This window comes from Drosophila tropicalis, unplaced genomic scaffold (assembly GCF_018151085.1).
Source record: "Drosophila tropicalis isolate 14030-0801.00 unplaced genomic scaffold, ASM1815108v1 contig_1187, whole genome shotgun sequence".
NCBI lineage: Eukaryota > Metazoa > Arthropoda > Insecta > Diptera > Drosophilidae > Drosophila > Drosophila tropicalis.
The window spans coordinates 652,302-672,609 of NW_027172559.1; the positions used below are offsets into that span (position 1 = coordinate 652,302).

Sequence of the window (20,308 nt, forward strand, 5' to 3'; positions counted from 1 at the left end):
TTAGTTAAGTTAATCACACCACATGGATTAAAAATAAATTTCTAGCAACATTTATTGTGATTATCACAAGGAAAAAAGATTTTTATATTAACCAAAATATGAAGGACATGTATAGAGTTTGCCTATATATACGATATTTGGAGTTGAGACCTTTTCTTTTACAATTTTAGAGTTAAGTACATTATAATACATGGATCTTGAAAGTCTTGATGAAGCGATTACAGTTACTGACATGTTTCTTTGATTCAAAAAAAAAGTAAAACAATGAATGAATTAAGTCTTGAGGTTCTTAAAGAAACAGAGTTGGAGTTTAATTTAAATGAAATTCACTTTTCTTTTTTGTAATTTAAAGCTTATGTATTTTAGCAATATATGCATGTATCGAGGTTGGATCCTATTTAAACACAATTGGTTAACATAAAATGCAAACATATTTGCATATAAATATATATATATATATAGAGTTGTTGTTGGATGGTTCTTAAAGATAAGAAATATACATACATATATAATGCTTACAAATTGAACATTTTATAATTGCATTTGTTTTTGGAAGATATTAAAATTCGTTAATAAGTCAATTGCTTCTAAAAACTATAAAAATATAATCTGCATGTAAGTAAAGTTTTTTCTTTTGTATACATCTAGAAGAAGGTAAATAAATAATTAAGTTTCACACATTCATAAATAGATAAGTCATGTTTGCAGTTTAAGATGCAATTATTTGTTTTTTTTTTTTAAGTTACTTAAACTTAATACACAGATTATAAAAGCATTAGCTGGAATGGACAGTAATCGGTATATTGAGATGCATTCGGTTTTTGACAGCAATTTGGAGAATGTTTTTTTTTTTTTTTTGTGTCGGTAGAGTTTGTCTACTCCTTTCCGATTTATAATACTGGACATCTCTCTCTATATATAAGAAGATGTTCGATTGGATATGGAGGGAAGAATGAAAAGTCTAAAAGTCTTGGTAAACATTACGAATTTGGGTTTTTTTTTTTGTTTTCTTTATATTTCCACTTCTGGTGTGAATTTGCGTCAGAAATAGATTTCTTCCTCTTCGGGTTTGGCGCGTGGTGCCATTCCGACCCCTCCGACACCTTGACGGGATCCAGTTGGACCACGACTACTTGTGGGCGTACGTTGAGTGGTGGTATAATGGGCGGATTCTGCTCGAGCTACATTTGTTGTCGGAGTTGCCGATGTTGTCGTTGTGGTTGTTGTTGTCTGCTGTATAATAGCCGGTGAGCTACCAGTGCGAGAATGCTGCGGCACCATGGAGTTAGTTGCGGAGGAGGAGGTAGTAGTCGATGTCACTGTAGTGCCAGTGGCATGTCGCTTATCAGCCAATTTAAGGGGAAACAGTTGCTGAATACCTGTACCACCAGTTCCAGGATTTCCAGCTGGTGTCGCATTATTGAAGCTTGCAGATTTGTCCACACGTGTTCCACTCCCTGTCGAGGAAGATGAGGCGGAGGAGAGTGATGATAGTTTCATGGGAAGCTTTTGCTTGACCAAAGTGACATTAGTTTTGGGGGCATTTGTGGCGCTAAGCAAATTAACAGGCGGTGTTTTGCAATTGCTCGAACCACTTAGCCATTTCTCTTTGCGACGATCCACAGTGCCAGCAATACTTGGTGTCGGTGTGGGAACGGCAGTTGCTCCTCCTCCTACTCCTACTGATCCAGCTCCAACGTGTCCTCCATCATCCTCATCGGCGGGCGTTATGGGTGAATGTGCTATCGCCACTGCCGGCAATGGAGTACTCGGTGACAATAATAATCCCTGACTGGATAACAATTCCATTTTGCGATAGAGTTGCTCTCTCTGCTGACGAATGTCCTCCTGCTCGGCTTTAATCGTTTGCTGCAATTGCAATTGCTGCGCCTTCGATTCGGCCAGCTCATCTTGCTGCTGTTGCTTTTGCCGCTGCCAAGCGGTCTTCTCCTCTTGCAGTTTATCCTGCAAATTACGCAATTCCTCCAATTGATCCTTGTGCGTGTAGGCTGTGGAACGTGGACTCTCCCGATACAATGCCAATTGCAATTGCAGACTCTGTATGGTCGTCATCTGTTGGTATATAATGCATAGCAATGTATGCAAATGATGCGACACCTGGAGCACAGCATAATTCGATTCGAGATGGGGTGGTGCTGTTGCTGCTATTGATTCCGCATTACTATTGGTATTATTGACTTTAATCTCTTTTTTCTCCTCTAGCTCTTGTAGGCGTGGGGTGAGCACCAATTTTGAACCCAATTTGCCTCGTTTCTCATCGAAACCTGCAAAAGTTTCGGCTCGCTTGGGCAATGTGGGTGATGCATACTGTTCGCACGGTTTGTCGCCCATTGAGTTGATGGAGCGATTGACCGGCAACCCAGTGGCTGCTGAATACACAGTGGCCGCCAATTGGCTAATGTCTTGCACTGTATTCAAAACTCTACGCCACAATTCATTGGTATCGCAATCGGCTGTAACTAGATCCTTGTATGAGCCAAAGGCTGCAAGGAAATTTGCCGCAGATCCATTAGTACTGGCGGTGGTGGGTACATCGCCAGCACCACCAAATGGTTGTTGCTCCTTAAGCAGATTCAATTGTAGCATAAGCTTCTCTTCGAGCAGCAATGCCTGTTCGATATCCTTTTGACGCATCTTCTCGATTGTCTCGCGTTTGTTCACGCCAATACGAAGCTTTTCCTCAGCCGTTAAATCTTCAGCCTCGATGATATCCGTGGCCGGGCAATCGAGAACCGCTTGCCGAATACTCTGTATCCATGTATTCTTATCTTTGGGCGTTTGCACTTTCAGTTCATACATTTCGGGAAAATCGGGATTGGAACTAATTATATAGATACCCCGTGATTCGGTGCCAGCTTTGTCGCGTATCAATAACTTTTGCAGCGGCACCACACCAGCCTTGTGTTCGGGTGTAAAGAAGGTATACTTATTGTGAGCCGAATTCTCACTAAGAAAGCAAAGGCAATCGGTGAGAACCACAACCAGAACTAATTGGGTTTTGGCCCGTCCTTGCATAAGAGTGGCCAGGCCATCAAATTTAAGACGACGCCGCGACTCAACACCCAGTTCGGTTTTACGGAATGGTTTATTCTTGTAGATGGCGAACGATTTGGCATCCACACGAGCATAGATATCCAATTGTCGTTCCCTCAATTCCTTTTCAGCCACACAGGCATCCACATCGACAAGCAGAGATTTCACTAGATTCAAAGCATGTTGCAACTTATCCGTCTCTAGCTTATTATCCCGGGCGCTCTTGAGTAATGGTTCAATTAGCAAAGGATATTTGGTTAGCCGCTGTGTCACAAATAATATACACTCCGGTATACCCTTCTTTTTTAATAACGGATTCTGCAAGCAATGTTTATACCATTCACTAAAACTTGGCTCGGCTAGGCAAAGTTTAAATTGCTCCAGTGCGCTTCGATGATTAGCACAGAATTCGCCATAGGCCAAACGCAAACATTGTGCCTGTTCCAGGGAGAAGAAATCAAGTAGTATGTCGGCTATACTATCCACAATGGGTTGTTCGCGTTGCTTTTGTCTCAGGTGGCGTAGAAAACAGGTATGAAGGTCAGTCAATTGTTGGAGACGTGGAAACATTTTGTTCAAGTTCAGTGATGGGAAATATCTCTCCAAACTCTCCACGAATACCTTCTGCATAACAATTAATGTCTGACAGTGATGTTTCTCTGTCATGATGAATTCATAGATATGCTCTTGCCGTTTAATTTGCAATTCTTTGAGAGATTTCAACAACTCCTTTGGCACTCCGGGAGTCCAAGAGTCATGCTCTTTCAGTACAATACCCAAGGCAGGATCTGCACCCAAATCTTGAGCTTCGATTGGTGGATCATTGAGAAATTGCAATTCGGAACGTATCAGAGGTTGATCTTCTGTATTACTTAGGGTCAAGGCATCAGGCCCATCATAGTAATCCTGTCCACCGGCAGTTCCTGTATTCATTTTTCTCACTTTACACTCCAAATGGTGTTCCTTGATCTGTGCTAATGTTATATTCGCTCCACACACATCACATGGGCTCAATTGCTGGCCACTGACCAGACTCTTCGTCTTGGCTTTGGGTTTCTTTTTGCGAAAGAATAACGAACCGCGTTTCGGTCGCTTCTCTACATTATCATAGACCTCGATTTTGGCATGGGAACGCAATAGACTTTGATTCTCATCCTCGCTGTCGGTCAAATGACGTGCTATAGCCTTGATATCCTCCTTGGCTATTATCGATGAGGTGGATATGCTCTTTTGCAATGGTATTCGACTGATAATCTCTGTGGCTAAACTACGTTTGACCGCAATACGTTCAAAATCGCGAGCCAATTCCGCCTCGTTCAGTGAGTGGGTCGAAATGCCTGGAAAATAATGGAAGGTACATATATGGATGACTTTAGTTAGTTTTACGTATCTTTATCAATACAATTTTTGTTCAATTTCGATTCATATTATATATACACACAAGTCGGCTAGACAAAAGCAACTACTACCAATGCCAATCTTTTTCTTTCTCTCTCGCTCAACCGGTCTCTCTCTCTCTCTCTTAGCAAGATAACGTAGGGGCTTTTGTGGAATTTCTTATCGTAATCAAAAATTACTTCAGACCATATCCCCTACCAATTTCTTTGAAAGCTTATTAAATTGGTTTACAATTATAATTTATCAAGACAAAAGGCAGTTCCTAGAAATAACTTTTTATGATAGATTGCCATAATATTTACGTACATATATAGCTTGTATTGCTTATATATTACAATTATTTTATTTAACAAATCATATACGAGACAATCAAAGCTATAAAGAATAATAAATTTTACGATCAATTATTATTTACCAACAATGACAATCCCCGATTTCAACATACAAGTTGTACAACATACAACTTAGCATCTATGCATACGGCAAACTAGTGAGTGAAAACAAAGTTCTACTCGAATTAGCGTGAAGTTATCTATATTCATAAATCTTGACCTAGGTCTTGGGCATATACATACATAGTAGAAACGAAGTGAGGTTATCAAAACAAAACAATTTTAATTTTTAACCCAAGACAAAAAAAGACACTCAAATGAGTTAAAGGTAAATGTAAAAAGCTTAAATTAGAATTTACTTTAATTATGTATGTATCTATTCTGTGATTAAACTCACCTCCAGTACTATTTCTAGCCGAACGACGTCTCTGCTCTGTCACCCTTATGGTCTCCTGCTCTTCGCTATCCAAGCTGGAGAGGCTAACGCTTTTATTGGTGCAATCGCCGCCAGCGCTGGCATCATCGACAGCTGTCCATGATTTCCGGCGATCGGTATGCAGTAATAGACACTGTTGTGGTGCCGTCGATGACCACATGGCATAGTGGGGATGGTAAAGAGATGATGAATTGCCGCCACCGCCGACACCGGCAGCAGAACCATTGACACCAGCACTTAAATCCGGTAAAGAGGTGCTAAGTATAGCTGCATTTAGTAGACCATAAGTCTGAGATAGACCCTCCTGTTGGTGATGACTCGATGAGGAGTTTTTCATTTGGACAACAGTTTCACGTATATTTTGCAATTGACTTAAGGTGTCCTCGAAGATGTTGTTATACTTGGATGCCGAAGCGGGACTGTGTGGCGTCACATTGATGATAGGTATCATGTTGTTGTTGTTGTTAATATTGTGGCTATTACTATTACTATTATTGTTGTTATTTAAAGATGCAGCTAATCCCAATGCAGGACCAGATGGTATAGATGGAGCGACAGGAGCGTTAATAACTGGTATGCAATAGTTTTGGCTTTCTACAGTGACCCGTGGAGGCGTTGTTGTTGTCGTTGTAGTGGCAGAGGAGGGAGAGGAAGTGGCTGCTTGTTGTATATCGTTGCAATTTGAGTTTAAAAAATCGGTGACCACATCGTTGTCGCTATCATCGCCCCCGCCGCTGCCACCGCCGCCAGCGTTGTCCATAATATGTTAAATGCAACGTTTTCAGATTCTTTTCTTTTCTCTTCTTTTTTTTGGTTGTTTGTCTCTTTATCTTTTCAGCGACTTGCTGCTGCGTTCGTGTTCAGCTGTTTTGGGGGCCCTAGAAAAAGAAAGTTAAGTACCCACACATTTCTATACACATAGGCACACACAGAAACACACACACTTACACATGCACAGCAAGCACTAACACCTACATACATACACAATAACAACAATGCTCTTTTTGCTATTTATTGATTTTCCTCCAGCGCTTTGCAACGGAATGGAAGGAGGGACGAGTCAAAATTGTTGCGCCTTTTCTGTCCTTGCACAAGTGGCACACCACCACCAACAACAACACCAGCAGCAATGATAACAAAGAACAGAAGGACAAATAAAATTTCAGAACACAAAAAAATTCAACTCAAAGACGAAAACACACAGAATTTGCTTTTTGTTTCACTTTCAATTTTGAAACTTTAATTAAAAAGACTATGAAGTATTTACTAAAAAATTAAATCCTATTTGAGACACATATTTGTTGTGTGTGTGTGTGTATGTTTTTCTTTAATAAATTTTTTGACTCAAGGTAGAGTGTGACCAAATTGAACCAGACAGGTGTATAACAATCGATTGTGGGCGGACAGGTAAAAAAAAATACCGATAGTTTTATGAAGTAAGGAAATTTCCCTTTTTATAAGCAATCACAGACATTACATAGTTATTAAAACTAAAAGAAGGTTTTCTCAGACACGATATAAATGTTAGAGACATACGCTTTTTATTATTATTTAATTAAACCTATTTATAAAGTTGTTCGAATTAATAAATATTGAAAGTCAACCTTTAAAATTCGCCCATCTCTAATGTTCATGAACTTGTATTCCAGCACTACAAATCAAGATACACTATCCAACACTGAACGTCTGAAGATTTGCCAGCGCAAAGGAAACGCAAACGAAAAAAATCTTCATTTAATTAGAAATTAGTAGTAAATAATACATTTAGTGATTAACTTTTTAGGCTTAAACACCGAAACCAAAAACATGCAGGTGAGTCACACTGTGGTCAAGAATGAAATTCACTTGGTTTTGTCTTAATTTTTTGATCACAGTTTTGGGAGTCTCAAAAAGGGACACGCAATCAGAATAAGAATAAAATTATATTAACATTCGTTTTATCATTTGTTTTGTTTTTCTTTAGTATATGGCCTTGGCTAGGCTATGGTTGCTACTGCTCCTTCTCGTCCTGCTTGGCCATATAAGCGATGGCTTCTATGTACCCGGCGTCGCGCCGGTTGAATTTGTACAGGATCAAAAAATCGATGTCAAGGCCGTCAAAATGACCAGCAGTCGAACACAATTGCCATATCAATATTATTCATTGAAATTTTGTTATCCCAAGAATGGGACGCTCATCTTTAAATCGGAAAACCTGGGTGAGGTTTTACGCGGTGATCGCATTGTCAATACTCCCTACGAATTGCGCATGAATCAGCAAGTGAATTGCCGTCTCCTGTGTAATAAGAAGGATCTTCCCCTCAATTGGAGTAAGGAGGACTCCGCTCTAGTGGCAGAGCGCATTCAACATGAATACTTTGTTCATTTACTGGTGGATAATTTACCAGTGGCCACGCGCATTGTTAATATCAATAATCCATCTGAAGTGACCTATGAGCACGGCTATCGTTTGGGTCAAGTCGATGGTGATAACATCTATATCAACAATCATTTAAAATTCATTCTCTCCTATCATATGCACTCCAAGGACAAATATCGTGTCGTCGGATTTGAGGTAGAGACTGGCTCAGTGAATCACAAGGAATTGAAATTCGATGGGGACACCTGCAATTTCCCCGATTCGGCGCGTCCTCAGCTAGTCAATCCGAATGGAGAAACACAATTGTATTTCACCTATTCGGTGGAGTGGAAAGCTTCCAAAGTCAGTTGGGCCTCACGCTGGGACATCTATTTGGGCATGCGAGATGTACAGATCCATTGGTTCAGTATTATAAATTCACTTGTTGTCGTCTTCTTCCTGTCCGGCATATTGACCATGATCATGATCAGAACTCTGCGCCGTGATATTGCCCGTTATAACACCGATGATAATATCGAGGATACTTTGGAGGAGACTGGCTGGAAACTAGTGCACGGTGATGTATTCAGGCCACCCAAAAATACTCGTCTCTTCTCAGCCATCATTGGCAGTGGCATTCAAATATTCTTTATGGCATTGATTACCATATTCTTTGCCATGTTGGGCATGCTTTCGCCCTCATCCCGTGGTGCTCTTATGACTTCGGGTATATTCATGTATGTCTTTATGGGCGCCATTGCGGGATATCAAGCGGCTCGTCTTTACAAAACCATGAAGGGTAGGGAATGGAAAAGAGCAGCATTCCTTACGGCCACGCTCTATCCTGGTATTGTGTTTGGGTAAGGACGATATACTCTTATATTTTGTTACTATTCGTTGTTAATTGATTTCTCTCACTTTTAGAACTGGCTTCTTTTTAAACTTCTTCATCTGGGACAAATCTTCGAGTGGCGCTGTACCATTTACAACTATGATCTCTTTGCTTCTGCTCTGGTTTGGCATTTCTGTGCCACTTGTTTACTTCGGTTTCTATCTGGGCTATCGCACCCAACCCTATCAGCATCCAGTGCGCACCAATATGATTCCACGTCAAGTGCCAGCCCAGCATTGGTATATGAATGCTGTTCTAAGGTGAGTATTGACTAATTAAATCTCTCGTTGGATGCAAACTAAATGTCATTCTTTTTAACCTACAGCACTCTGATGGCTGGAATTTTACCCTTTGGCGCCGTCTTTATTGAGCTTTTCTTTGTTTTTACGGCCATTTGGCAAAATCAATTTTATTATTTATTTGGTTTTCTGTTTTTGGTGTTTTGCATTTTGGTTGTAAGCTGTGCGCAGATCTCCATAGTTATGACTTACTTTCAGCTATGCGGCGAGGTAACTTTATATTTATATTTATTTATTAGTTTTATAGAATTTTGATTTGATTATTCTTATAAAAAGATTAAGACAAGGGGCATGATGTATATAATTAACCAACTTTTTGCTCTTTTTTTCAGGATTATCGTTGGTGGTGGCGCAGTTTTATAGTATCCGGTGGCTCAGCTGTCTATGTGCTATTTTATAGTATATTCTATTTCTTTACCAAACTCGAAATAACAGAATTTATACCCACTCTGCTCTATTTGGGCTATACAGGTAAGTTCAATTACAATTGAATTAAAGTAAATGTTAATTAAAATTTATATATATTAGGCCTCATGGTGCTAACTTTCTGGCTATTGACCGGGTCCATTGGCTTCTTTGCTGCATATGTATTTATTTTGCGAATCTATGGAGCTGTTAAAATTGACTAAGCCAAACGTGAAACGAATAATAATTTGATTAATCCAATTAAGAAGGAAGCTTTCGCTCTTTGTTCTGTTCTCATTAACCGGCTGCACACCAAACATTATTACTATCCCTGCAATATCATTCGATCTTTAAGAAGTTTATATTTATACATGCATATATAGTCAACTCAAAAAAAAAAAAAGCAAAAACAAACAAAAAACCAAGTGTGCTATGTTTAATAATCCAAAATTTATATTGAACCCCTAAAAAAGGCACTCTTAACTAAGACCATTTGGCTCAATTTCGCGAAAAAGAACCACTGCGTTTAGGATACATTCTAAAAATGCCTAATTTATATATATATATAAAAATATATGTAATACTATGTATGTAAAGAACACCCTAATCTAAGACAAACGAAACAAACAATTTAATAAACTTAAGTCTAAGTGTAATTTTTCTGATGGGTATTTCAATTCAGTGAAACTTTATATTACTGTAGATGCCATTACTTTGTTTTGTTATTTCATTTACTGATTGTAAAATGAACTCTTATGTTGGTCTGTGTGTCTATCTGGATTACGTAACCCTTAAGAAGGGGTTTCAGCCTTTTTTTGACACTCGTAAAAAAAAAAAATATCAATTGAAAACGGAAAGACCTATTTAATTTTCCCCCTGGCAGAATCGCCTAAAATTAAAGCTAAAGCGTTAGATTCAGCATAGATGTAATTTTGGTCCTGACCACATTTAGAATTTCTCGACCATGCCTCACAAAAATCTGCTTGAAATGTTTTCAAAAATTTACGTTGAATCTAGAATTACTTCTCTTAATCAAGTTTTTTTTTACTCGACTGTGATTGTTTATTAGATCGATTCCAGTTTTCCAAGTTTCTGCATAAACATTTGTTTTACAAGTTAAATGAAGTTCCTACATCTGCAGTTTGAGCTCAGTGTGCTCGAAAAACTTGTCAGTTTAATAGTTATTTTGCTAGAGTTAAGAATGCTGTCGATTCGGGTATACATTTTGGCATTTATCTTGGCTTTTGTAACTCTGAAGTTAGTAAGCCCAGTGCCTCCACATGGACCCTATGAGGTAAACTATCTAATAAACTTTATTCTAGTTATTTATTCCCTTTTTTTACAATCCATAGAGACGACATTCCACAGCGAAACAGCAAATAATGGCAAATATAAGCGATATGTTCTATCTGATTTGGGAATATGCTATTCCTGTGGGACATCCGAAAGTAGAAGATCATGGTACCTTTAAATAATAATAGTTGTTTTTATTGCAATATTAATTAAATGTGGTGAATTTCCCTTTTTTTGTTTTTGTTTTGTTTAGTACATATAATTTACACACACAGATTTAAACTAGTTTAAGACGGCTATATTATATATACATATATATATATATATATATATATATATAAATTTATCGATCGTATCGTTTATCGTATACAATTTAATTATTATTATTTTTGTATGTTGAAGAGTTCAACCCACAGTCACATTAGTTTAGTTTTTAATTTGATTTTTCTTGCTAGAGGGGAGGGGGATTAGGATTAGAACTACTATTACTTAAAAATTGTACATTTAGAGTCTAAAAATCATCCAAGCCGGAAGAAACAACCAAGCCAGGCCATGTATTTAGGCCCTCTTCCCATCATCTCTCTCATCCGTTTGTATCTCGTTCTCTTTTTTGTTGTGTGTGCGTGTTTTTTTTTCTGCTTTCTGTTTTCTTGTTGGGGGCGAATCGGTTTACCTCAATGGGTTCCGATTCTTTAAACGCTAGCGATTCCGTTTGGTCTTACGACTCACATTACCCTCGATGATGATCTGATATTTGATAGAGAATAGAAATGCAATTTTATAACATTTGTTTTATATGAACATAAATTTCTTATTTGGTTTCATGGCCAGTAAATCAAAATGGCACTTGGATTGCTGTGACAAAGGCAAACAATTAGATGATGGACTATAGTTATGTATAATTAATCACATCATTTGTATACCCACCTGTAGAATCTGACTGGCCTCAAAGGCTGTGCCCGGTAACAGGATGACAGGAGAACTAACATTGCCAGCCTCTACGCACAACATATTGGGGAACTCATCATCACCAAAATCGCTCATTTCACGTGAACGATCAATCCAGGGATTCCAGATAACTATGAGAAACAAAATCATGATAACCATAAGACAAGACGACTTTATACTTACCCGTGTCTGGAAAATTGTATTTATGCAGTCTCATCTTGCGTCCGGATACCACATTGGTGATCACGTGCTCTTGCGGTGTATGCTGATAGATTCTGTCGGTCCACTCATTCACTGTGACAACTTCTCTGCCCTCCTGATATAAAGCATTCTCGCGGGTCTTATCAATGAAATGGCAACCTTGTAGGCCAGTTATCTGACATCTTCGTACATCGGGCACCTTCAAATAGGTATGCAGCAGCATATTGAAGGTGAAACTCAATTCCTTGCTGGGATTGTAGACGCCAATGTGAAAATGTAGCTCCTTTTCGCGTAATATAAGACGATAGGTAATGCGGAATCTATCAAAAAGTTTGATAACAAGTTGAGCTAAGTAAAGGTGTAAGGCATTTGAGAAGCTTACTGATAATTCCATATGGAGCGGGTAAATTCATTATCCATTAGCGAGAATATAGCCTCCACATCGCCATTGTGTAGACGCTCTGGCGCCCTTTCCAAATGCCAACGTGTGATACGGGCAAATCCGTGTTGTGGACCAAAGGACCAGGCACCAAACTGAGCTGCAATGTACATATATATATAAGGTACATCTTCTGTTCTGTTGTATATGTATATATCTTTTTTAAACTTACGAAACACAAAGGGTATGCCACCTCGTATCGCCTTCTTGCCATCAAATGAGGCCAGTTTACTGCAAAGAGAATAAACACAGCACAGACTCGATTAATTCGGTATTCTTGACAAATATATATCCAGGCATAAAAACTCTTCCAGACATTTAGAAATTCTCAAATGGCATAAACAACAACAAAATATACATATGTATGTATGTATATATGAAAGCAAACTAAAAAAGTGTCTGGCAAAATGTTTGCCCTTTTTTTTTTTTTGCCTTTCTCTGCTTTGGTTTGGATTTCTCCTTCTGCGCTAATTTGCCGGCGCATCCATCAAAAAGCGGGAATGGAAGTTCTCTAAAGATGCTACTTTAGCTCCTCTATGTTTGTGTGTGTGCATCATTTGTAAATTCTGTCCATCTCCGTCTTTTCTTTTGACTGTCCGCCAATCTGTTGTGGATCGCATCTGTCAGAGCAATTGTCATTAATAATTCTGGTTACCAGTCTAACAAAGTGAACTTTAATTAAGATATTCTTTTCATTTTTTTTTAAATGCATAATTTTTAAAAACAAAGAGTTTTCTAAACGAAGATAAATAAATAAATTAATTGTTTGCTTTTAAGGACACTTTATCTCTAGAATAGCCGAGACAATTTATCCAAAGAAGACCTTTTGAAATTTTGAACTATTATCAAGAAATGGGGTTTTGAAACAACTATTAGACTTTTCTATGACAGGAAAAAGATAAATGTAAGATAAAAGCAAGAAAATATTATTGTAGATCTTTTCAAAAATCCAATTTCCAAATTAATTATCGAAACTGAGATATTTAAATGAATAAATCCATCCTTAAACAAAACAAATCTTCAAAATCAATTGAAGACTTCAAAATGACAGTGCCGGATCAGCAAATTGCTATAGACACTAAGACCTTTCTCATGATTTCAAAAATGTGCCTGTGTAATAAGTGCCTGTGTAATAAGTATTCAAGTTTATATTCGAAAAGTTTCTTTTCAGAAGCAAAAAGATCAAATTTCAAAAGGTTTTATAAATGAACTTGATTTACCTTTTTCAATACGAAAACAAAGATATTAAAAGAGGCCAAATCGAACTAGATTTATCTTTATATGTATATCCTTAATTGTAAACATTAATCGGAAACTTAAGTAAATATAAATACTTTGCATAGACAGATCGCAAGGACAACAAGTCGTTTTTTTAATTTAAACTAAGATGATGGTTGAAATTTTTGATGTATTTCAAAGGTTTCATTTTTAAAGAAAATTTTAGGTAAGAATGAATCTCTCGAATTTCGGTGCACATTTTGTGTATTTATTTCTCTTCTTTAACTTTTAACTAATTTATTTAGTTTCAACTTCATCCTTTTTGCCTTTTTCATATAAACGTGGCTGGCATGTCTAGGTTTTTGACTTGCGTTTCCAATTGGTAAGCGGTTTTTAGTGGGTTTCCAAATGCCGCAAAAAACCACAGGAGAGAAGAAGAAGCCAAGAGGCAATGGAAGATGGATGATGGAGAGCGGCTCTGTGTGTGTGTGTGTGTGTGTGTGTGTGGGCCAAGACAATCTGAAGAAGAAGTGTGGTGTTTTTTTCGAGTATTCCTGCACCACTGTGCCAAAAACCTAACATGGCAGTCCAATGTAGTGGGGATTTATCGATCCTAAGGTTGGCGCGCCAAAACCAAAAAAAAAAAAAACAAGAACCAAAATGAGAGAAAAACTCGCAACTCCATTCATAAAAACTTGCACATTGTTTTGTCCCAATGAGGAGGGCAAACAGAAGAGAGGACAAAAAGAAAGGAGACGGAGAACAAACGTAGGCAGCAACAGTGCGAAAAAAGTGGACATCAATGGGCTGGCTGACTGGCGGGCTGGCGGGCTCGTTGGCTGTTGGCCTGTCCGTCGACTGTTTGAACGCAAGTGCAGCGGCCCCCTGTATATACATACATATATACACTACACTCTCTTTTTGCTCATCCTCGGTCGCCCCCTGCGCTCCTACTCCATACCCCTCCGGACTCTGCTTCTAGGTTTTTGGTTCGGTTCGTTGGTTCGACGTGTTGTTGGGGCCGCCGCTCGGTCCCGACGTGTTTTTTGTTGGGTGTCATACAAAAACATTTTGCCGCCAAACAGAATGGCTAAGGTTGCTTCGTTCTCGTGCCCTCCCACCAAGTTCTTTACCCCCAAACCATCATTACTACTCGCCAGCTTTGTGGCCAGTAGTTCTGTGCTCTTGTGTGTTGGAAAACTTTTGCAAATCACTTTTTAGGTTGCACGACCCAAAACGCATACCGTAGGCTAGCCCTGCTATAGTTTTTTCAGCAGCTTTAAGACCCTTGTGTTTGTGTGGCCAATGTGGCGTATACTTTATATGTGTATAACGCATTTTGATATTAGCCTTTATGGCTAATGGTCTTTAATTTAACTTACCTGACAAATAACTGCTCCTGATTGTTAACCCTCCAAGAGACAACTGTGGCGCCTGTCAATTAAAGAAAAGAATATTAGTATTAATATATAAATTTATCTTAAGATTTAGTATGTGTTGGTTCGGATATTAAGAATATTCCAAGCATAATATTTTAATACAAAAAAATTTGTTTTTTATAATTAAATATAAGATCGTTTGAATGCAAAGTCAATTAGTGAAAATAAAAACTTTTATCGTATACTAAATGTTTGCAATTTCGATCGGATTTCTCTATTTTTGAATTTAAAGCTGCAAAATTAAAAAAAATATTAAATAAAATTTAAATTCAGCGTATTTTTAAATGGCATTTAACATAAAATTTGATACGACTTATAAATTGGCAAAAAGTTTAGTTCTTGAGATTTTAAATCTGCATTAAAGACATTATTTCTGTTCTTATTAAAATAAAGATATAAATTTACCACATATTACAAAAATTGACTACATAAGAAGTTAATGAAATTGGAGTCTATTGGAATATTTTCCTGTTCTTTGGCGTTTTTTGTCTCGTTTGAAAAGATAACTTAAATTCCAATTCATTGTAAATTAAAAGCTTCGACTTTCACTTTTGAAAATCGGTTAAAGTCTGGCAAAGTAAAGAGTTTTAAGTATTTAAAATGAAATATTAAATTTTATTTTAATTCACCTAATTTGGTCAGATTTGTAGTTTATTAAACATTGAATCATATTTCCATTGATGAAAAGCCTTTTGACAATCGAGACACGTAGCTAATCCTGCTATATGTCTATTCAGACACTGGAATGCGTTTGTTTTGTAAAATTTAGATTACAATGTTCTGTGACAAAAATCTGGTGCATTTCTATTCCCAATTATTTAAAGTATCGTGTGAAATGGTAGAATTCGAGATATTTCATTTGTTTCTGTTACAAATTGTTAGTGCGAGTCTGTTTTTTTTTTAAATTTACTTTAATAAATAAACCTCTGATTCAAGATCAGATCTGGATAGATTATACTGTATATTTTGGATTTTTGTTTATTAAAGTATTTTTGGTGTAAGTTTTCGATGCCATTGAGAAATTTGTATTTATTCGAGTTGTTTGAATAATTTGCATACTTGACTCTCATTTAATATATTATAATTTAAACTTATTCGAATATGATTTCTCAAAATCAAAACTGATTCTTTGGTGTTTAACAGTATATTTAGCTTGAGTTTACCTAAACTTGAAGATAGTTCTGTGAAAAACTGGTAACTCCAAGTTTAAGTTTATTTGAAAAATATTGACAAACAAAACAGGAAACTAAGAAACGTTGTAATAACTAATGTAAATACTTTCATTCGTGTAGTTGGCACTTGGTCAAACACAAGTAGGGAAATATTTGTTACTGATAATTTCATAACCAGAACCAGCTGGATATTCAGTCTTAAGAATTATAGTTTTTTACTTCTCCCTTTGTCTCTAGAGAACTGCCTGTCTCTAAATATAACTGATCTGGTATTGGTCAACTTCATTTCTCTTTTTCTGATTGAATTGTAGTCATCAATGAATGAAGCTTGGATCTGGAGATGACGCAGACGATGAACGGCACTAGCCCACATGGGGCCAAATGCATATGTACAGAGATTTATTTTGTATATAAGCCAGTAAGTAACAGGCCGGTAAGTAAGTAAGTGAGTGAGTGAGTTAGTAAACTGGCTGGCTGAGACCTACTGGAGACTGACTGGGAAACGCTCTTTTGTACAGTTAAGACTGTGACTGTGACTATGGCCTACGGCCAATTGGTGGGTGCACACTCACTCACTCGCTCAGACTCCGTATCACCACAGAGAAAAACAACAAAGTTTAAGTGCGTGTGGGTGTTCCCCACACCAATCTGGCTGAAGGGGGAGAGACAGTCAGTCACTTAGTCAACAGACAGTCAGCTAGGCTCAAAAAAGTTTTATTTGATTTTATTTCGCAAAGTTCGTTTTTTTTCTATCTTTTCTTGTTTTTTGTTTTTTGTGCGAAAATCAACATCTTCGATTTTGATTTGAATTCGCAATAAATGGCAAGAAAAATGAAAATAAAATAAAGCAAGTGAAGTTTCAGCTAGAGCTTAACTAAAAAACTTGTCGGATCGTAAGCCAAGTTTGTGCCAAATCTGTGTCCCTCTCACTCACACATGTGGCTCTATCCCACTCACTCTCTCCTTGCCTATATGTTTGATGTTTTTGTAGCTCAAACAACTATGAAAAACTAACGTGGGCAGATCCAGCAGACGACGGCGACGACGACGTCGTCGAGTCGTAATTGTTGAAAGTACATTTGAGTACATAGAGAGAGAGATATACACCTCTATTATATACCAAATGTAGGTACATACATACATACATACATACATATGTATATGTATGTATAACGCCTAATCGAAATGTGCTCTAACGAGTAGGTGCTCCTATTTCTATTTTGAAACTGAAGCTGTAAGTTGGCTTAAATAAAAACTTATATTTTATAGGTATATGCTATGTACCCTCCTCAGGAACTATTAAAAGTTCTTTTTAGATCTTTTAACGATAAGATAAGACAATGGAAATGAACAACCTAATCAGTAACGTAAGCAATCACTTAAACTGCTCTCTAAAAAAACTATACAAATAAAATCGAGTAAAATGAAAACATTTCAACAAGGTTGTTTATAAAACAAATTGATAACCTTTAGAGGTCGGTAGGGTTTAAAAGATATCTGTATAGAATTTGAGTCGACATAAAGTTACTCATGAGCGATTAATGAATTGGAAGTTGGAGTATTTGATTCATCTTTATTTGTATTAAAATGATTTATTTTGGGAAAAGGTCAGGAATGCAAGAGATTATATTATTGTGATTCCATGCCATCTTGTGTCTATAACAAAACAGGAATTTTAGTCAACGTTATTGAAATTGAAATTACACAATCTAAACGGGTTGCAAAAAGCAAATTCAAATCTTTAAAAGAAGAATAAAGTAGATATAATAACCGAAATTTATTTTCCTTTCCATGTATTCATTTTAAATAAGGTTCGTTTTCGAGAAAAACCCCTATTCTGTCCTATTCGAGAAAGCTCACTTATACATTTAAAAGTCAATAGAGGATTATTTAAGTATATTAATCCTCTAGTGGCTAGAAACAAATTTCTGAAGATCTTAAGATTATCTAATTGCCTTAGTATAGGCCGAACTAAGACATTTCTGCTAAGTATCTAAAATGTGGTTTACGTTGCATTGTTGTTTTTTGAAATCATAGAGTTTTAAATATATTTTTGAGTTGTTTTTGGTCAAACTAAAGGTCAAGGCTTAAGAAACCTACCTAAATAAAAATTGAACAACTTTTGGAGTCCTTTTTTTAAAAAAAGAATGATAGATCAAGTCCTCAAATAGTCTAAAAATAAATTAAAACTGACAATTTATGGAATTCTGAACTTAAAAACGGCTTAACCTTTAAGGTAATAATTTTTTTTTAATTTTTATCTGTTTCAAATACAAAAATACATAAATATTTATACACATGTACATATGTATGTACATATGTACATACGAGTAAACTGAGTAAAAAACCAAAGCATTGTTCTTTTTGTTATTTGTAAGTTGTAATAAATCCTATGATATTTGATTACTATTATTATTGTTATAGGTACTAAAGTACTTAGCTCAGTTTTCACAATAATAATTCATTGAAATTTTGTCGAGTCTCCATAAACTTAACATAATTTAATCAAAAAAATACATACGTCAATGGTTTATAAAGCAAAAAACTAGTTTTTTTTTTTAACTTTCAAAAAAACTTCTTTGAAACGAAAGTCTATAAAATGCTTAAACGACAAATAAAACGAAAAAAAAGGTTGCTAATCATGCGCTAAAAATAACGCCAACAACATTGTTTTTTGAAAGCGTCAAATAGATATTGCAAAAATAAACGTTTTTTTTTTTTAATTCGTCTGCTTTTTTGTTGTTTCTTTTATGGTTAATTATGATTAATTATTATTGTTGGTTGTGGTGTTCTTTATGTTTTTTTTTTTTTGGGTTTTGTTCGCTTACCATGCAAGTTAATGGTGCAAGTTGTGTTATTTCCCCGATCCAATACGACGACACTGGTGGCCGCCATTGAGGCCGCTGTTTGGGCCATTTTCAAAATGTTCAACTTTTAACGGTCTTTTTTTCAAAATATTGAGTTTTCTGTGTGAGTGTTGTTGTTTTTGAATAAACTGTTGCTTTTGAATGGTGAACACACACAGAAAATGCTAGGCAATCTGTATTTGATTTAAGTAGTTTTAAGTGCCGATTGAACTTTAATTTGCGCATTTACATAATGTTTGCAAAAATTATTCTGCACCATACAAAAACGCCAGAACCTAACACACATCCACTCACTCACACACACACATTCACAGATATACACACAAGCGCGCGCTTACACACACACTTTCACACACGTACGAGGGGCAGCTCAGTTTTTGTCAATGAAGAAAAATACGTAGGAAAAAACTCGTGCAAAAAACGTTAACACTTAAATTGACATAGACCGGACTGGTAAGTTGTTACGCCGATGAGCGACCGTTTGAAACTGAACAACAAATGCTCACCATGAAAATCAAAACAACATTCGTGGTTCCACCCTCATCTCGTGACTGCTGCGACTACGGCATACTCTTCATCGTTTGAGCCGACGTGGCGCAATTGGAAACCCAAGAGTCCCTTATTTTGGAAGAGTGGTCCTGGAGTGGTTATAGTCTTGGTAGATTTTCGCTAAAGCTGCATATACGGTGGCCTTGTAGAGGTCATTCTCCATGAAGGAAATCTGGCCATTATTTCGAGTGATAAAGTCAATGTTATCTCACAGAGTGGTGTTCTTTAAGCTTCGGGCCTCATTTGTGCGGCGTCACTTCTACCTCCAGATCCTAAATCTGGGTAAGACGGCCTCCCCCGCCGCCGTCGGCCTTATCAGTTCTTTGCGTCGTTCAGTGGCGTAGCCAGAAAATTTTTGGGGGGTTAACATGTTTTAGGATCAAAGATATTGAATTGGCTGAATCAATTTTATAAGAAATGAACCAATTTTCGGGGGGTTTTATCCCCAAAAACCCCCCGTTACTACGCCACTGGCGTCGTTATTCTTTAATAGGAAATAAACTTTTTTTAAATTGGTTATTGGCTGCAAAAAAAGTTAGTATAGCTTTCTAGCTGTGAGATAACGAAATTTTTCAATTCCTTTACAGGTTCGCAATGGAAAACTATACTTTGGCAATCGAAAAACTCAAATTTACCTTAGAATACCTTCGGGGTCTAAGTTTGAAAAGGATTAGGCGGCAAGGACCAATTTTCTAAGAAACGGGGTATTCTGAAATAACCAGGCCTTGGCAGGACCCATTATGAAAGACACTTTTAAATGTTTAAAGTTATTTTATTATTAAAACTTTTTTTTTTATTATTATTCTTGTTCCAAGACCAAATGCTTCAAATGTTCCAACTACTCCCACGATACCCTACACAACTCATTTGTTCGATGCAAACCTGTTAATTCTAGCCATGGATGTCAACTCATACAACAGCGAACTCTTCGGAAAATAGTTAAGCTTTGTTTTGAAAAGAATTTTAATAATTATTAATGTTTGACTATATGTAATCTCCAAAAATATTGAAAACAATGCACATAGAGA

General features: G+C 36.8%; 3 protein-coding genes and 1 long non-coding RNA gene across 5 annotated transcripts; 2 read left to right on the top strand and 2 right to left on the bottom strand.

Annotated features, from left to right (window-relative positions):
* Positions 1 to 34: 34 nt before the first annotated feature.
* On the bottom strand, positions 35 to 6,401 carry cyst (rho guanine nucleotide exchange factor 18 cysts). Its single transcript, XM_068290643.1, has 3 exons — positions 6,169 to 6,401; positions 5,182 to 6,098; positions 35 to 4,391 (listed from the first exon to the last, which is right to left on the bottom strand). The coding sequence occupies exons 2-3, from the start codon at positions 5,978 to 5,980 to the stop codon at positions 1,042 to 1,044; spliced, it is 4,149 nt and encodes a 1,382-aa protein (XP_068146744.1). The 5' UTR covers positions 5,981 to 6,098; positions 6,169 to 6,401; the 3' UTR covers positions 35 to 1,041.
* A 469-nt stretch (positions 6,402 to 6,870) lies between these two features.
* On the top strand, positions 6,871 to 9,810 carry TM9SF4 (transmembrane 9 superfamily protein member 4). The gene is made up of 6 exons (XM_068290670.1): positions 6,871 to 7,032; positions 7,184 to 8,418; positions 8,483 to 8,710; positions 8,776 to 8,959; positions 9,082 to 9,220; positions 9,278 to 9,810. The coding sequence occupies exons 1-6, from the start codon at positions 7,027 to 7,029 to the stop codon at positions 9,376 to 9,378; spliced, it is 1,893 nt and encodes a 630-aa protein (XP_068146771.1). The 5' UTR covers positions 6,871 to 7,026; the 3' UTR covers positions 9,379 to 9,810.
* A 547-nt stretch (positions 9,811 to 10,357) lies between these two features.
* LOC137576121 (uncharacterized) lies at positions 10,358 to 10,675 on the top strand. The gene is made up of 2 exons (XR_011032270.1): positions 10,358 to 10,448; positions 10,507 to 10,675. It is a non-coding gene; the product is annotated as an uncharacterized lncRNA (long non-coding RNA).
* Positions 10,676 to 10,802: 127 nt separating this feature from the next.
* Positions 10,803 to 19,205, bottom strand: LOC137576105 (uncharacterized). 2 transcript variants are annotated; one of them, XM_068289001.1, is made up of 7 exons: positions 18,693 to 19,205; positions 14,636 to 14,687; positions 12,208 to 12,266; positions 11,979 to 12,135; positions 11,579 to 11,916; positions 11,375 to 11,526; positions 10,803 to 11,194 (listed from the first exon to the last, which is right to left on the bottom strand). In XM_068289001.1, the coding sequence occupies exons 1-7, from the start codon at positions 18,778 to 18,780 to the stop codon at positions 11,147 to 11,149; spliced, it is 894 nt and encodes a 297-aa protein (XP_068145102.1). In that variant the 5' UTR covers positions 18,781 to 19,205; the 3' UTR covers positions 10,803 to 11,146. The 2 variants fall into 2 exon arrangements, with proteins under 2 accessions (XP_068145102.1, XP_068145095.1); XM_068288994.1 differs by having other exon boundaries at positions 11,064 to 11,302.
* Between the last annotated feature and the right edge of the window lie 1,103 nt (positions 19,206 to 20,308).

What these genes read in the sequence shown, in the direction of transcription:
- LOC137576105 (XM_068288994.1), bottom strand. Translation starts at nt 18,780, where the DNA reads ATGGCCCAAACAGCGGCCTCAATGGCGGCCACCAGTGTCGTCGTATTG. An exon ending in TTGCACCATTAACTTGCATG is followed by an intron (nt 14,688 to 18,692) that starts GTAAGCGAACAA and finishes TTTAATTGACAG; the next exon opens with GCGCCACAGTTGTCTCTTGG. An exon ending in ATACAATTTTCCAGACACGG is followed by an intron (nt 11,527 to 11,578) that starts GTAAGTATAAAG and finishes TGTTTCTCATAG; the next exon opens with TTATCTGGAATCCCTGGATT.
- cyst (XM_068290643.1), bottom strand. Translation starts at nt 5,980, where the DNA reads ATGGACAACGCTGGCGGCGGTGGCAGCGGCGGGGGCGATGATAGCGAC. An exon ending in GGCTAGAAATAGTACTGGAG is followed by an intron (nt 4,392 to 5,181) that starts GTGAGTTTAATC and finishes ATTATTTTCCAG; the next exon opens with GCATTTCGACCCACTCACTG.
- TM9SF4 (XM_068290670.1), top strand. An exon ending in TATCCTGGTATTGTGTTTGG is followed by an intron (nt 8,419 to 8,482) that starts GTAAGGACGATA and finishes TCTCACTTTTAG; the next exon opens with AACTGGCTTCTTTTTAAACT. An exon ending in ACTTTCAGCTATGCGGCGAG is followed by an intron (nt 8,960 to 9,081) that starts GTAACTTTATAT and finishes TCTTTTTTTCAG; the next exon opens with GATTATCGTTGGTGGTGGCG.